A 17,807-nucleotide genomic window follows, 5' to 3' on the forward strand; every position below is an offset into this window, starting at 1 on the left:
CTCACTACCAACAAGGGGATCATTTACTAAGCGCTGAAACCTCCCTGTGCACCTCTACATAGAAATGGATACTTCGTTTGTTTCAGCAGATGATCACCACAGTAATAGTCACAATATTATTCTTATTTATTTTACTTAGTTTACAGATCGTTCCGTTAATCAGTTAGCAACTTAGCTTTCTTTTATTTTCTTGTATATTGTCCTAAGATACATAGATGACTCTCGTTAGGGGGTCTTACACCCCAGACGACAAAGCGACATCAGAACAAGCTTTACTAGTCATAGCCCCTAGTTTGTGGGCTATAGCCCACTGTACTTCTTTCTTGTAAAGCTTCAGACGGCAATAGCCATACATTGAGATAACTTGCTAATATAAAACTTTGATGAACCTTAGCTATGGTTACTTGAGTGTCACGAGTTTCACTGGAACTCCGATATAGATCAATCAACAGTGTTTAATAGCCTGCTCTCCTCTTGTTATATATATATACAACTACTTAGTCATGTTTTATGTTTAGTTAAGATAAATGTACGCTAAGCGACTCTCAAAAATATAAAAATGAGGCACTGAAAATAATGTGGAAATGTATCTAACGGTGCTATCGTTGTATCGATCCTACTCTGTGAAAACCTTTGCATTTCACTTTCTTTATTCTGTACCCTTCATCCGTGCCTTAATAAAAGAAAGATTGACAAACAAAAAAAAAAAAGCAGAGAGACACTCACGTCTCAAACAGTGCCATAGTGTGCAGTTATACATCAATCGTAACATATGATCAAGCATTACTTAATAATGATACAGTTGCCCGAATAATTGGGGGGTGGGAGGGAGGAGGGGGGGAGGGAATATCCATTGTGTAATTAATTGAAGCTCTGGGAGCCATAGCACCCACGTACCGTCCCGAATTTGCACCATGGGTGCACTGCAGACCTTGTATGGTGTGGTTTATCAAGCAAGTTTTTATGGTAAAGTATAATCTATTATTATAGAAGGTCACCAACATTCTAGCATTCAATTGGTGATGTATACCATCTTCGTCACGACACCCTATATACACTCCAGCGTGATCTACAGTTATCATTTGGTAGGTCCCATTTAGACTTGAAGGATGCCTTCCCCATGTGAAGTGGGAGAGATGCAGGTTGATTAGAAACGTCTCTGAGTAACAGAAGTGAGTAAGAGAGAAGAAGTAAAAGGGTGTGGGGGGTGGAGGGGATGAAGAGTCGAGGAAGAAAGAATAGAGAAAAAGAAAGGTGGGGGGAGTGGTGAGGGGGCTGGGGGTAGTGATGGTTTTACATACAGGCTGTAATTGATCTGGTGTTGGTCAGCAATGGAGTCACAGGTATATGTGTCAGGAAATATCAGGTTAGTGTATCCCTCTACTTAGGATATATCCACTGCCTTCAATCAGAGTCACCCGCATGCACGGCAGTCCCTGCTCTAGACCCTGACCTATCAGTCATGTATATGAACCAGGGTCTTCATCGCTCAGCGTGTCTTTCATTCTTGCCTTGCAATGCCGCATGAGTTACTTCCGCTGACTGTATATCCTCCACCCGTCTTAGTTATTGTTCCCTTTTTGGGATCTCAGCTTGTTTCCAAAGGGCAGGTATCAGAGACTTCGCCGCGTTAAGAAGGTGTCTCTGGGTGGGCTTTCTGTATGTCGGTGAGATCGGTGCTAGGGTGAGGTGCAGCACTGCTTGTTCCCCAAGTAGTTGGTGGAGTTCTCCGAAGACATCTGACAGTGCCTCCTTGATCATTTCCCAGAACGGTACGATTTTGGGACATCTCCACCAAATATGATCGATCGTTCCCACGTCATTGACACATCTCCAGCATGTTGGAGGTGTATTTGGGAATATCCTGTGTAGGAGAGAGGGCGTGCGGTACCACGTCGATATCATTTCATAGTTAGTATCCTGATATCTAGAGCTGATCAAGCTCTTATGGTTAATACTTTCGGGTCAATACTTTATCCCATTGTGTCTTAGTGAAGGTCTTGCTAAGAAAGCCTTCCCATCACCGTTTAAAGGTAGTTTTTGCAGTTTTGTCCCCTATTAGTAAGTGTTGGTAAAGTACCGATATAGCTTTTTCCAGGATGATGCCTCCATCACAGATGCTCTCAAATCAGGTCAAGTCCCGGTGCAGCAATGCTCTGTTAGGGATCTGTTGGTAATAGTGTTGCAGTTGGGTGTGTTTCGGAATCTGGTGATAGGAGTCGGGGCTTCCTCCCCCATGAGGTCCCACAGTCCCAGAACACCAGCATCACCCAGGGCCCTGCGAATGGGGATGAAAGAGTTTCTGTCTATGAAGGTCCATACATGGGAAGATACACCTGACCCCAGGTTTTTGTTATGTTGCAGAGGTATCAGGGGACTTGGTTTAGGGGAGATGTGATTCAGGCCTCTAAGTTTCTTCCAGGTTCTTAGGGTGTGACAGACTGGAGACCCAAGCACTGTGTTAATGTAATAGTACATAGTGATGGAATAATCAAAAACAACAACAAAAGCAAAATATAAATTGAACAAACATTCAATGAGCAAAAAAGCCAATGAGCAAAAGAAAAAAGAAAAAAACTATAAGCAAAAAGATGGAACAAATGATGCTGGTCAAATGTATAGATCCCTTAGGTCAGTGACAGAGTTGCTGGAAATACCAATGTTTCAGCAATATGCCTTTATCGAGGGATGCAATGTTCAAACCAAGAAAGCATGACCAGTTCTGAGTTTGTGTTTTCTTTTATTTGTTTTTTAAATGAGTAACACTAATGTTTTTTTATTTCCCATATAAACAATGATATATCTATTTGTATACATTATATACTGATCATTGTTTTGCATCCCATGTATCCGACACACAATAAGACAATAAGTATTGCTCGGTTAACTTTCATTTTAGGCTAATTTTTATTTGTTATTTATATTTAAAGGAACACTATAGTCACCTAAATTACTTTAGCTAAATAAAGCAGTTTTTGTGTATAGATCATTCCCCTGCAATTTCACGGCTCAATTCACTGCCATTTAGGAGTTAAATCACTTTGTTTCTGTTTATGCAGCCCTAGCCACACCTCCCCTGGCTATGATTGACAGAGCCCGCATGAAATAAAAACTGGGTTCACTTTCAAACATGTAATTTACCTTAAAAAAATTGTATCTCAATCTCTAAATTGAACTTTAATCACATACAGGAGGTTCTTGCAGGGTCTAACAAGCTATTAACATAGCAGGGGATAAGAAAATCTTAATTAAACAGAACTTGCAATAAAGAAAGCCTAAATAGGGCTCTCTTTACAGGAAGTGTTTATGGAAGGCTGTGCAAGTCACATGCAGGGAGGTGTGACTAGGGTTCATAACTAAGGGATTTAACTCCTAAATGGCAGAGGATTGAGCAGTGAGGCTGCAGGGGCATGTTCTATACACCAAAACTGCTTCATTAAGCTAAAGTTGTTCGGGTGACTATAGTGTCCCTTTAAGCTATTTACTTCCCTAATTTAAATTTTACAAAAATAACAAAACTATGACAACAAATATTGTAAAACTGTAAGTAAGGGAAGTACAGTTTTAGGGGGTTCTTACACGAGTGGGCATTACAAGTGATACACAAGCACTAGAAGGATCTTTTTTTTTTTTTTTTAAATAGTAAAAAAAAAAATTTAAAAATCAAAATTGGAAAAATATAACAAAACAGATGCTAAAAACTGTATCTCATTGCATTCTCGCCAAGCAGCAGGAGGCGCTGGGACTTTGCAAATTTTTAACACACAACGATTTTTCCTGCCACGAAGAATCAACAGTTCTTCAATTAAATTGGAGCAGAAGAGAGAAAAAGGAATGAGGAAAAAAAAAAGAAAAGGAAAAAAAAAACAGCTCAGGATCTGTAACCTCTGGCTCGCAGTTCGATAACTGCCAGCATTGTTTGAGGGGCTTGTTTGCATTGCTTTGCATTGCAGTTTGCTTTAGCTTTGGGGCCACTGGTTAGCTTGCATTCCTGCAACCCCCCCTTACTCATCATTATTGACATTATCCTTTTATTGTACTGCATCTGGTCTGCAATGTCTGATGAGAAAGAAACATTTCTGATTGTTTAACCTTATTCTAAAGTCCACGGTTATATTGTTTGTTCTCTGTGTAGTGTAGTATTTCTGTTTATCACTTACTGCTAATTATGTATTGAGATTTTAACTGTAAGTGAAATGATGCACAAATAGATGAGAGAGAGAGAGAGAGAGAGATTGTGTGTGTGTGTGTGTGTGTGTGTGTGTGGTTGTTGTTTTTATTTAACCTAATGTTATATTGGGGAGGGATGTTATATTGGGGGGGTGTTAAGAAATTTTAAACAGATTTTGAGAAAATGAACACCATTAAGTAAAATAATATGTTACAATTTTTTTCCAATATTTTTTTCTTTATTCTTAAACTATATATTAGGCAAGGCAGAGGAGTGTGCAATATAATATATAAAATTATAGAATTTTTATAGAATTTTTGCATAAATCAACACACCATGAGGCATTATATGATAAAAGTAATTCCTTGCCTGAAAAGGCCCATATCTTGAGTTTTGTCTGATAATGGTTAAGAGGGTACTTAGATATTCTAATGAACAGCCTCACATTCCTTTAGAGTCTGTGCCATCAGTCATAAAATAAGAGTATGACTATTTGTCTGTTTCCACACCTTTAGCCTGGGTGGCTCTGCGTCATGAGAAATATTATTCAAAAACATCAGCAGTTTGCCATCACAGACTTAAAAGAACACATAAATTGTAAAGATTTTAAATAAATGTGCTATAGACAAATTAAAATATCACAATGTTAACTTGTTCGCATGACTCCCAACTACACAAAAACATTTTACAAATTATTTTAAACCTTTTATTTTGTGCACAGTGAAATGTTAAGTTATTCTACCTAATTAAAGACATGTTCATTAGGTTAATCATTACCGTATTCCACACAGCCTCACAATCTTTTGCATAGGGGATAAAAAACGCAAATAAGAAACAAACCATTATAGATGTTAAAAGAGACAAGAGGTTAATGAGGGCCCTGCTCAAACAAACCTACAATCTAGAGGGCCATGCACTAAACTGTGGATTATCAGGAGATGATCATAGAATTGCAAATTGTAGACCAAAACATCTAGCGGTGTTTACGAATTTTGTCATTTTTTATTCTTTTGGCCTTACAGTCCCTGGTCGGTTCCCACTTTAGAGATTAACCCAAATGCAGGGACTTTTTCATAGCTTTTGTCTGCAGTACACTCTGGATCCTTTCCAGTTTGGGGTGGCGCTATTTGCCAGTTTCAGTTAAGTTTTTAATGAGAATAGTAAGTGACAATGCTTTTTTTTTTTTAATTTATTTTTTAAATACAGGACTGTTGCAAGCAATACCATAACATGTTGTATACTTTTTTATGGGGCACACTGAATACAGAATCTCTGTAATCATATCTCCATTGTGAAGGATGTCAGCTGTGTAGCTAGATATCCATGCAGTAATGATGGAAGACCATTTTCAGATCACAAATAAAATAGAATTGTATTGTAAGCATATTAACACCCTGGACTCCTGGATTGTGGCAGAGGGGGAAACAGGATGTGTATGACATTTAAGACTGACAGCGTTATGTACTAAAGAGAGAACTCAGAATGAATTTCAACTTTAAAAATAGCTGAACTGTTATGCTTTCTTACTCTGGCCTTAAATTTGAAATTCACCTGGAATTCTCCCTTTTAGTTTAGTATAAACCTAGTATGGATTATTATAGTTACAATGTTAGTGTGCTGGTTTAATATTGTATATTTTTAACACTGTGGCTTTTTCTTTGTGTTTTAATATATTCAAGAAGAGGGGGGGGGGGGGGGAAATGTAATTACTTAATCTTTGTCTTGAACCAACACATCTGCTTAATCTCCTAATCTTAAACTATAAACAAATGAAATTGGTAGAAAAATGTAAATGAAAACTTTGCAGTTTTTTTTTATTATTTTTTTTTGCTTCTCCAAACCAATAAAAATAATTTTAAAAACTGAGGGGAAAAAAAGTAAATTTACCAAATCATTACTAAATTTTAAAACATATATATTTAACAGTGATCTCTCTGTAGTTTTAAAATGTCAAGTAGATGCTCTGCTATTCAAATATTATATTATATTATAATATTAAAATAATTAGAAATAACAACAATTCCTTATTGCATTAAACACAATTCATTTCAGTCCAATTCTTCCATATTGATTAAGATGATCTTGCTATTTGCTATATTTGAATTTTTTATATATATATTTGTAATTGTTATATAGAATATAAAGGGTTTCTATATTGTCTTGCTTTAAACTATTGGTGGGTTTTCTAGTTTTTTTTTTTTCCCCCTGTAAAAAAATCTCTAAAACTATCAGAACATTATTCCTTATATAATTTCAAATCCCACAGAAAATATAGTTGGAGCACAGTATGTCTGTGTCTACAGGGCCCCAATGTGTGGGAAGCCACCAAACACAGATCAGACAAAATAGAAAGCTACAAGGAGCCTGTCTATGCTACCAGGCAACCAGTCCAGTTATAGATCAGTGGAGGTGGAGAGTAATGTGTATAAACTATAAAACTAGGATTTGCATATTCATGTGTCAAAGTAACTACACAGATATACATATGTCCAAAGGCCACATCTCCCCTCACTGTACCAGCCAGCTCCTGAAATCACTCTTAAATGAGAGTATTGTAAAAATCCTGAACGTTTGATCCAAAACAGAATTTTCATAATTTATTTTATCTTAATTTAAAATATTTAAAGAACAGATAAAAGTGCTAAATGCATACCAATAATTATTATTATTATTATTTTTTAAATCGAGGTAATCGCCTTTAGTGTTTGGGCTCATAAATAAGCAAATGAGTTAGTCCCTTGTTGTTTTTGTTTTTTTTTTAAAGCATTAACCCTTTATTAACTAAGCTGAAATGTCAGAAATAGAACGATTTTCTAGAAAGGTGATAAAAGGGATAATGAAACGAACTGCACCCTTTAGAGTTAAAGTATTGATAACCAAATCTCACTATAAATTGAAGCTTCATCATGCTATCTAAATATTCCATTCCCCCTTATCTGAATATTAGAAATATATTGACTAGCTCAGATAAACTGGGAATGGAATGAATGAGTTAAGTATTCAAAGTTTCTATCCTGTTAACATTTAACTGGAGATCCTGTAGGATTCTCAGAATTTCTAAATCGATCCTACTCAGGAGAACTCGAAAAATTACAAGATCATTTGCCATCAATTCCCACTGTAATACACCAAGTTATACAGCCATTATCAAACATAAAAATAGACTTTATTTACACTTTATTATCCCCTTTCTGCACATGTATTCTGTTTTTATTTGTAAATAAAGCCCTGTGTGACTCGTGCTTTATATGGGTTTGGAAGGGAGGGGGAGAGGAATTCTAAACAAATATAAATTGAGACCAAACTGTGGATAACACTACAGTTATAAACATAGCTCTATCTGTTGCTACAATAGTTGATACATTGTTCGTTTTTATTTCATATTCATTTGACTATGCATTTGCAAACTGTCACAGTTAGTACATATTTGTATAGACTTGTTTGGGTGACACTGTGTTTAAAAAGACAATTCTTTGTAATATTGTATCACTTTTTCTACAGCTAAGGGGAGAGGAGAAGGAGATGAAATAGAACATTTTGGGGATAAGGTATTATTTGTGGTTGGGATTGTCTAAAAATGCTTGTATAGTCTTTCAGCCTGTATAATCCAAATGAATTTATCGTTGACAAACTGTGACTCTGTTGTGTTTGAAATCCAACTGTTTTTGGGATAGTATTATAAGTACCTACATGTTGCACAATCTGATTAATGCACACAAATAATGACATTAATATATGCAAATAAGTCATTCGTGCTCCTTTCCCCCCATTTACGGTCTGTAGGTAGAAACAGGGTATTTGTTTAAACGCCAATAACTATTTCCTATTTTATTATTATTATTTGAAAAATATGCAACACATTTAGTTTAGCTTATACAATGTTCTTCAAGTTGAGACCAAATATTTTGACAAATATTTAATTTTATTTTAGAGGTTTTTTTTGTGTGTTTTTTTTTTACTAATTTAACCAATTTTAACACATTATTTGCCAAATCTAAACGGATTCCTATTCCTATTTGTTATTCCTTTTACGTTGTAAAACTTAATAAAACTTTGTTTTACAACAATATATTAGTTTTAGAAATAACAAATATAACAACATAACATTCTCAGACTTGTAAAAATAAACAACAACAAAAAAACAAGTTATTTAATCCACTTTTTCACAGTTCCTAAATCTGCAAAACTAACGTCGATTTAAATTGTAGTAAAAAGATATTTTTAGAGAAGCCTTGACCTTTCCTTATTCGTATTTATAGATAAATAAATAATCATTTTTCCTAGGTGCGTGTATATAACCAGTCCATAGTTCTATGTGAATCTGTGATCGTTTGTCTACAGGTGAATCTGAAACGCAAACAATATTCTGTTTACAAACTAAATACATATTCCAATCTAAATATTGTATACAGAGTTTCATATGCACTATCATCACTTAATTCATGTTTCATTGCTACACATTAAAAAAAAAAATAATCACCTGTAATCGAATTGGAGTATAGCAGGTAGATTCTATGACATATTTTTTTTTTTTTTAATTAAGCTGGTATAATTTATTTCTGTATATTTTAACACTGTACCAAAATTGATTGAAGAAAAAAAAAAACCTGTTACAATAAGCTTTGACATCAAAATCCTAATTTCTCAAACCTAGAAAATACACACCATGCCTTAAACACACACACACACACCATGCTTCATTTAATAAATTAATTCTACTGCTGTGGAATATAATTACATATCGGAATGTCAATATTCCCACACCATAATTATATACGATGGTTTTACAAAATAATTCATTTTTTTTCGCTGACATGTCCAACCCAATTCAATGCTGGATGAATGGAGTGGTTGGGAAATTGAACTGTATTTAGAATATTCAGGATTCAGAATTGTATTTAATAGGGACACACACAATGAAAGGAGTATTATGTGTTTTAGATCTGATGTAGAATAATGTTTGGGTTTGTATTTTTTGGATTTAATATATTTTATTTTACCATCTAGAGAGCATTAGTAAAAGCAGATAAAATGTCCTCAGGCAATTTCAATAGAAGAATGAAGAAGTTTATACTTTCTATGTGGATTGGGTTACTGTGTAGAAATGGGATGGGTCTCTTATCTATAACTAGAGCCTCCCTTCTAGTGAGCTGTGCAGTTTTCACTCTAATGTGTACAGGACAGGTGTAGCTCTGGGCTTTCTTTTTTTTTTTTTTTCTTTAAGGTATGTTCTTCAGCCAGCAGCAAATGGTGATAAAGTACTGAGGAGGGAGGGGAGGAGAGGAGGAGGGAAGTTCCTTCACCAACGTTAGCTCCACATCAGCTCAGTGTGCAGTTCCCAACCCTGCTCTCCAGCTACCATTCCATTATAGAACTCCAGAGAAGATCACCTTGATAAGTGGGTCAACACAACGTTCTACCGATCTCCTGATCTCCCTGGTTTCCCTGCTTCTAGTTTGTTGGACTAGTGGGCTGGATGTTTCACTCGGGAAATTTGTATCCAGGATGTTAGGAATTGTAAAAATGGAAGGACATGAAACGACAGATTGGAGCAACTATTACCAGGAGACTCAGGAGGTAAGAGAGGCATCTGCTCCAGGGAGAGATCCTTTCACAAAAACACTTGGTGTCAGCTGCTGCCTACATTGTATGAGAGGAGAATAGAGATAGCTTCAGAGAGTTTAGTTTCTCCGGAATGTGTTATTAGGCAGAGCTGGCCAGAGAATTTAGAAGCAGAAAGTGAAATGAAGCTTCAGTTTCAGCAGGGTGGGAATCGTTAAAGAGAGCTTAGATGTGTCCCCCAGGTGATAGAGCCAACTTGGAGCTATCGACCTACCTACCATATGTGGCCAGTCCACTCAGCACCCAGTGGGTGAAGATGATAGGAATTGTAGTACAGCAGAGCTGCCCACCTCAGTGTGTTTGGGACCCTCTAATAGTTGCCTGGAGGGGATGCTTCGTGTACCTAGGCAGTAAAGAGGGGTCCAGGTAAAGTAACCCCCTGGTATTAGATAGACAGGCCAGATCTGTTTAATTTTATTCTGGAATATAGCACGAAGTGGAAGGGAACTTGATATAAAGAGTATTATGTTAGACACATTTCTGTATTTTGTAGATAATCAGTTTAGAGATACTCAGGGTAATCTGGGTATTATTAATCCCTGTTATCCAGACATCAGTGTTCTAATTCCGAAATGTTGAGCAGCAATCTGATACTGTCTCTATACAGTCACAAGGTATGTTACCAAATGACACGGTACTCACATGTCACAAAGCATTTTAACTCCCAATGTTATGCCTGGGGATACTCCGTGTAATCCAATTAAATGGCACGTTATCCCAAAGCTCTCCTTGCGAACTTACAGTAATTGTCAACTTAATAAAGGCATCGTTTACCCTTCTGGTGCCATCACAGGGCACAGCTAGCTGGCAAATCATTTAGAATGGGAAGTAAAAACTAGGAGAGACCTTTTAGACTGAAAGGGGGATTTGTATCAGCACGAAGTCGGCTCAAGTTATGTGAGTCACGGTGTTTCGTAAAATATAGAAACGCTCACTTCGCCAAATTATTATTACTATTTTGTAAACGTTTGCTGTACATTTATAAACAGTATAAACATAATTCTTAAATGTTTCTAGTATTGACAATTAGCAGTGTAATTAAAGGATAGATAGAGAGAGAGAGAGAGAGAGAGAGAGAGAGAGAGAATAATTACCAGAATGATAAAATGACCCAGGCTATAATACTACAGTATATTAGATATGTTTTTCGGAGTTATTAACCAGACCAGGCACTCTTGGGAACGGATAAGGCCAAAGTAGCCGAAATTGAATAATCCTCCAATCTAGTTTCTGTCCCAGCTCGGCTACTTTGGCCTGGAGTTTGAAGTCACCCCATCAATTTCCGACAGTTCCCAGTTTAGCGAATATCTCGGTTAGTGTCTGTCTTAGTCCCGATTGCACGGAGATAGCATTCTCTCTGTCACTTGTAATACAATAGGAAATGAACCCAGAATGAATGCCATTTATCTTGGCTAGCAAGCATTGCTGCTCCCTATCTCCACATCCATCAATGATTACATTGTATACAGTCAATATTAAGGCATCTTTGGGGGTCTGGGACGGTGGGAAATCGACAAACTCATTGTATTACAAGTGCCTTAAATGCATGCATCTTTTGTTTGATTTGGGGCACTGACACTAAATGGATCTCCATACTTTGTATTTATTATCAAACTCAGTTTTCAGACAGGATCCCTTTTATTGGCGATCGGTGGATCTGATTGTAATTCTATGATCCCTCGCTTTAGAGAATACGTTAGAAATATCTCTAGATCGAATATTATAAAATACCCTCTGTACAAAATATCAGAATCATGGCTTTTTATTGGAAGAATAATCTGTAGGTTTAAAGGACAGGTAGTGACAGAACAATGAACCCATTCCCTATATTATTTATTTACTCAATGTTACATTAAGAATTATTGTCTAATATTTGTCACTAATAATATTACAAAATGCCAGTATTTGGCATAAATATACTTCAGATACTTTTATAAATGAATCATTTTAATCAGGTAACTTTCAATCTATTATGCAGCATTGGTGATTGGCACACCGTGGTGGCTCACGAAGGGTTAAATGATGTTCGATTAAATCGCAGATATTTACAGTTAGGGCATAATGATCACATGAATCAGAATTAGTTTCTGGATATTTTGAGATATTCTGCAAAGCCTGCGTGTAATATGACCAAATGAAATGTGTGTCTAAATGTCCCTGTCTTGTGTCTTTACAGGCCTATTCCTCAGTCCCCGTCAGTAACATGACACAAGGGCTGGCTTCCATGAACAGCTATATGACCATGAATCCCATGAGCTCCAGTGGAAACATGGCCCAGAGTTCTTTCAACATGTCCTATGCCAATTCTGGGCTACCTGCAGGTCTGAGCCCCAATGGAATGGGTGGGATGGGTGCCGGGTCCGGTGGTGCAATGAATGGAATGGGTTCTGGGGTTCCAACCATGGGAACTGCTCTGAGTCCCACCAGCATGAATGCCATGAACGCCCCTCAAGGTTCTATGAACAGTCTGAGTCCATATTCCAGTATGAACCCTGGGATGAGCCCAATGGCCTATGCACCCTCCAATATCAACAGGACCAGAGACACCAAAGCTTTCAGGAGAAGTTACCCGCATGCTAAGCCCCCTTATTCATACATTTCATTGATTACCATGGCCATACAACAGGCCCCCAGCAAAATGCTGACCCTCAGTGAGATCTACCAGTGGATCATGGACTTGTTCCCTTATTACAGGCAGAATCAGCAAAGGTGGCAAAACTCCATCAGGCACTCGCTGTCCTTTAACGACTGCTTTGTTAAGGTGGCCAGATCCCCAGATAAGCCTGGTAAAGGCTCTTACTGGACATTGCATCCTGACTCTGGAAACATGTTTGAGAACGGCTGCTATCTCCGCAGACAAAAGCGATTTAAATGTGAGAAGCAACAAGGAGGTAAGGGGTCCCAAGATGGCAGGAAAGACCATTCAAATCCTTCCTCTCCTTTACACCGTGTACACAGTAAGTCCAACCAAATGGAAAACAGCTCTTCCATGTCCAATCCTTCCAGTAGCCCACATTCTCTAGAACATGGTGGTCCTAACGGAGAGATGAAGCCCCAGGTGACAGCTGGACCATCACCTATATCTTCTCACCCAGCCCATACCTCCCACTTGACCCACGACTCCCACATTCACATGAAAGGAGACCCTCACTACTCTTTCAATCATCCTTTCTCCATCAACAACCTAATGTCTTCTTCTGAACAGCAACACAAACTGGACTTCAAAGCTTATGAGCAGGCTCTCCAGCAGTATTCATCCTATGGGGGACCTATTCCTGCTATGTCCCTAGGCAGTACCTCTATGTCTGGAAGGGGTAGCATTGAACCCTCAGCCCTGGAACCCACATACTACCAAGGGGTGTATAATAGACCTGTCCTAAACACCTCTTAATCTGCTTCCCAACCACCTGAAGACTTGAAATAATACAATTCAATGGAAATTAAGTAACATTTACCTTATCCATGTTAAACGTTTTTCTTTTTTTTAAGAATGAGGACTGTTACCTTAATATTGTATTAAAACAGAAGAATATACATATGTTATTTTAAACACACAAAGAACCTGCAGATTTGGTGTGATCTTCCCTTGTAACATATAGCACAGAGGTCAACAGAGATGCAGAAATTTGTATTTAAAATGTTTATTCTGTATATATCGCTCAATGTCTATCGATTTCTTTAGGGCTAGTTTACAAGAGAGTTTTGTTTGCTTTGTTTTAGAATTATTATTATTATTTTTATTTTATTTTTTCTATTTCATTTTTTTTTTATTTTTTATTCTTGCAGTAAAACCAAGCTGAAATTGAATTTATTCCATGAAAAATCTCTGTATACATTTTCATATATATACTCCAACATTATCAAGGGCAATTCTGCTGTGAAAAAGTTACATAAAACCTCAGTCCTTCCTTCAGATGTAAACATGTCGCTTCACCAGGTGGCTGTAAGTTAGTCTCGTATAGGTTCTATTTTATATTTGTTACTTTTATTTCAAAAGGAAGGTTCTGTGAGGATAATTCGCAGACAGAATTTTCACGTGGTTAAAAATCAAAAATATCAATTCTTGGCAGTAACATTTCCCACAATAATGATTTCGTTTTGGTGTATAGGAGATGTGCTTTTTTAAATTATTATTTGAGATAAGTGTTAAGTGAAAAACATAGGTCATTTAAAAAAAAAAAAAACGTTTTAGAGAGTACAGTTCTCTCTTTGCTGGGGTCAGACCTCCTTAGACTGGCTGACTCCCCAGATGACTCCCCAAATATAGATATAAAGGAGTGGGAAGTATCCCATACCAGGGGATAAGCTAGACCAAGGGCTTTTTTTTATTGGTGGTTTTTATTTTATTTTATTTTTTAAATCTTCTATCTTATGTTTTATGAATTGTCCACCCCTTATATCCATAATTTATTGCATGGTTTATACAACGGTTGGTTTCAGTCAAAATGGTCTTAAAATAATGGTTAATAAATAATGCAAATTGTTCAACTTGGATTTAATTTTATAAATGTAATTGTAATTGAAAATATTTTGATTTCTAAAAGCAAAAAATAAACAAACAAAAAAAAATAAAAACAGACTTGACGTTTGAGTATGTCTTTCCTACACAGTGTTAAAATACTGTGAATTGCTTAATTCCAACACAAATATCTATCTATCTCTCTCTATAATATTAATATTTTAAGAAATGCTTTTTTTTAGATAAAAAATAAATTGTAGATGTTTTATGTGCTATGAAAATGTACACGATAATATATATATATATAAATACAAGGATAAAACACAACCACAACAACATAAAAAATAGGAATATAATTACGATTATTCTTTTCAACCTAAGACAATAAGGCGTTTTATTTATTTCAATCCGATTTCGAACTAGATTTGTCTGTAATCTGGAATACGGTGCACACACATATATATATATATATATATATATATATATATATATATATATATATAATATGTCTTATTTATATTTAGAATGTCTTCAAACAGGGTGCTGAGCAGGCCATGTAGATTCTGTGTTATCGAAATGGGGGGGGGGGGGGGGGGGGGGGTTTAATAACATTTCCTAACAATATACCCAGCAATAGCTGATAACGTGTTAAATGACATATTGTGATCCCCTTCATTAACCTCCAATTACCCCATGCGGGGCTAAAGGATTTAAAGAGATTGTGATCCCCCAACAAGAATGGAGGCTGGTGGAGAAATGTATGAGACAATAAACAAACTGTACAATATAGGCACAGAATACAATAAAGTTCATCCTTAGACCACCGGCCTCCTGTGCAAACACAGCACACTCAAAGCATACCTTACACCAAACTGCTAGAAGCTTTGAAGTCACATCATGGGACAATATGCAATTAATAGTCATTTAATTTAGCCCATACCAGGGTGGTACCACCTACCTATTGCCAGTTATTCAAGGATCTGCTCAATTTACATGGGCTAATGTATTTGTACCAGTGTGATATTCTAACAATGCACTCACTGCTTCGTATGCTTGGAATATTATTATTTTAACAGTTATATATATACTAAGAAGCATTTACTATATCAAAATACTACATAGAACTTTTCTAATTAAACATGAAAAAAGGGGGAAAAAGGCAGGCGAAAAAAGGCTAACCATACAAATAGCTAATTTCCTGATTTAATGTGTATTTCACTCCTGATTAAGACAAGGATTAATCTTACTTCTATTAAGAAAGGAAGGGGGGGGAAAAGGAATTATTTGAAAGTGAAATTCTCCATTGTTCTGTTGTAGAATGAAAGTTAACAGGAGGAAAGTGGAGCCGGAGTCTGGGAGGGTATAGAAAGTCCCTGCTCATTTACTTTAGGGATTGCAAGTTTCAATTAAACCAATTAAGGGGCGATTTACCCAAATTATATGCTGGTTCCTATGGCAGCAAGTGGTGCACACACTGGCACATACTGGGCTTGGCTTCTGCATTCTCTCAAATAGATTGATTTATGCTTTAAATATCCCATGGAGTATAAACTAGCTGCTATGTGACTGAATGAGACGTGCTCCCAAACTGGAGGACCGAATATCCCTATATAGAAAGGGATCGCTTGTGATATTTATTTATTTATTAAATGGGAAAAGGGGGCGATGGGGGTTACAATGATCACAGGATATAAGTTTAATGTCAGGATTACTGAATCAGCTCTAGGGATGTAAACTGATTATTTGTTTTCTGGAACAATTTATTATAATCCAAGCACATTAAATCATTAATACATATTTAAAAAAAAAAAAATGAAAAAATATAAATACAAAATAATATATATATACACACAAAACACAAGATACACTGTTTTCATACATACACACACACACACACACACATTAACAGATGGTCCCATGGAAGTATTCTGCCCTTACTTCATAATAATAAATATACACGATTGTAACATACGTAGCAAACTATTACATACCTAAATACTAATAGCCAAGAACCTCACCATTTATGTCTAAATCATTTTACAAACAATTGCAAACCGTATACAAACGTTACAAATTTACACACACACACGTGTTTTTTTTTTTATCATTTAGTGTTATTGTATTTTTTTTAAATATATAAATCTTTGTAGAGACAGAGCTGTAAATCGAATGTTGCTATTTGATACAAAATCTCCAATCAGTACAAACATTCGGGGAATGGTGTGTAGACACACTCACATTGTGTATATTGTGTTGCAGGTGAGTGTGTTCTGTGACTGTAATGTGGTAGCAGTAGCTGTGTCCCCAGCTCCCAATAAAACCATAGCTCTATAAACTGCTCATAATATACTCTTCTTACTACAACAGGGCGGGGACAGGAGAATCCATCCTTATTTTATAGTCACTAAATAAATATATTGCATGAACAGCTCCCCTATCACACACATATATATGATATGTATGTACAGGTAGTAATTACACAGCTAGCAAAGTGTGACAGGGTCAAATCTATCTCTATCATCACATACAAATATATAAAAATACACACACAATATGTACACATATATTATATATTAAAATACACTAGAAATCACACATTGCACTTATTCAGTAGATAGTGTTACCAGTTAATTTATAATTAATAATACAAACAAGGATACATACAAACACACTCAATATATATTATTATATTATACACACACAGACACATATATACATATAACCACACACATACACGTCTATAGATAGACTGATAACTATTCCAATATAATACAGATTTGCACATAATTTTCCATTTAACTTTATAGGTGTGTTTATAAATATATCACCTTACATAGAGATAGGATAAAATATATATTAATTATTATTATTATTAATACAGTTATCTTGAAATGATAATTGAACTATCCATCCGCCCGTCCAAACGTGTCAAGTTATTGTGTACTTTCTTTGGGATATCTAAAATGAAACTAAATGGTAACAATGCACAGCTCACATTTTGCAATTTCACACAGCACTATGACGCAACACTGAGCGTGACGTCAAGAAGCCTCCTTGGCAGTATGATGTCACAGGTCGGAGTCGTGATCAACCAGTCATTGTGTGCGTGTGGCTAGCATCAGCTGGTCCATTCTCGAACAGAATAATTAATATAAACAGAAGGCAAGGAGACAGCAAGGTATTTTAATTAGCTGAAATAGTGCTCTAATTTGGAGAAGGCATTTATTTTAAACAAATAATTACACTGCACAGAGCAGAAGGGTTAGCAGGCTGGTACAATGCTCCGAAAAACTAGTAAGGAGAGACAGCAAATATTGTTATATTGAAAGGAGAAAGGGCATTTGTCCCTGTGTGATGATACCTTTAAACCTCCCTATCGTCAGTGGTCCTCCACAAGATTTAACCCCTTAATTGCTAGTGTAACATTAAATTCTGTGTGTCAAGACAGCACCTTCAATGAGCCCTGCTCTGTATACAAGGGGTATGCATTTGGAAAAAGAGTTCCCCCTGTGTGTCAGTGTATCTGTGTGTGCTGGGTGTCTGTGGATATTGTCT

The 17,807-nt window shown here is 36.3% G+C and overlaps 1 protein-coding gene across 1 annotated transcript; it reads left to right on the top strand.

Moving 5' to 3' along the window:
- Window positions 1–9,411: 9,411 nt before the first annotated feature.
- Window positions 9,412–13,545, top strand: FOXA1 (forkhead box A1). Its single transcript, XM_063440004.1, has 2 exons — window positions 9,412–9,748; window positions 11,970–13,545. The coding sequence occupies exons 1-2, from the start codon at window positions 9,677–9,679 to the stop codon at window positions 13,182–13,184; spliced, it is 1,287 nt and encodes a 428-aa protein (XP_063296074.1). The 5' UTR covers window positions 9,412–9,676; the 3' UTR covers window positions 13,185–13,545.
- The last annotated feature ends 4,262 nt before the right edge of the window (window positions 13,546–17,807 follow it).

Source organism: Pelobates fuscus, chromosome 13, assembly GCF_036172605.1.
Source record: "Pelobates fuscus isolate aPelFus1 chromosome 13, aPelFus1.pri, whole genome shotgun sequence".
NCBI classification, from domain to species: domain Eukaryota; kingdom Metazoa; phylum Chordata; class Amphibia; order Anura; family Pelobatidae; genus Pelobates; species Pelobates fuscus.

Excerpts from the sequence above, each read along its gene's own strand:
- FOXA1 (XM_063440004.1), top strand. The coding sequence starts at position 9,677 with ATGTTAGGAATTGTAAAAATGGAAGGACATGAAACGACAGATTGGAGC. Across the intron at positions 9,749-11,969 it reads ATTACCAGGAGACTCAGGAG|GCCTATTCCTCAGTCCCCGT; the intron begins GTAAGAGAGGCA and ends GTGTCTTTACAG.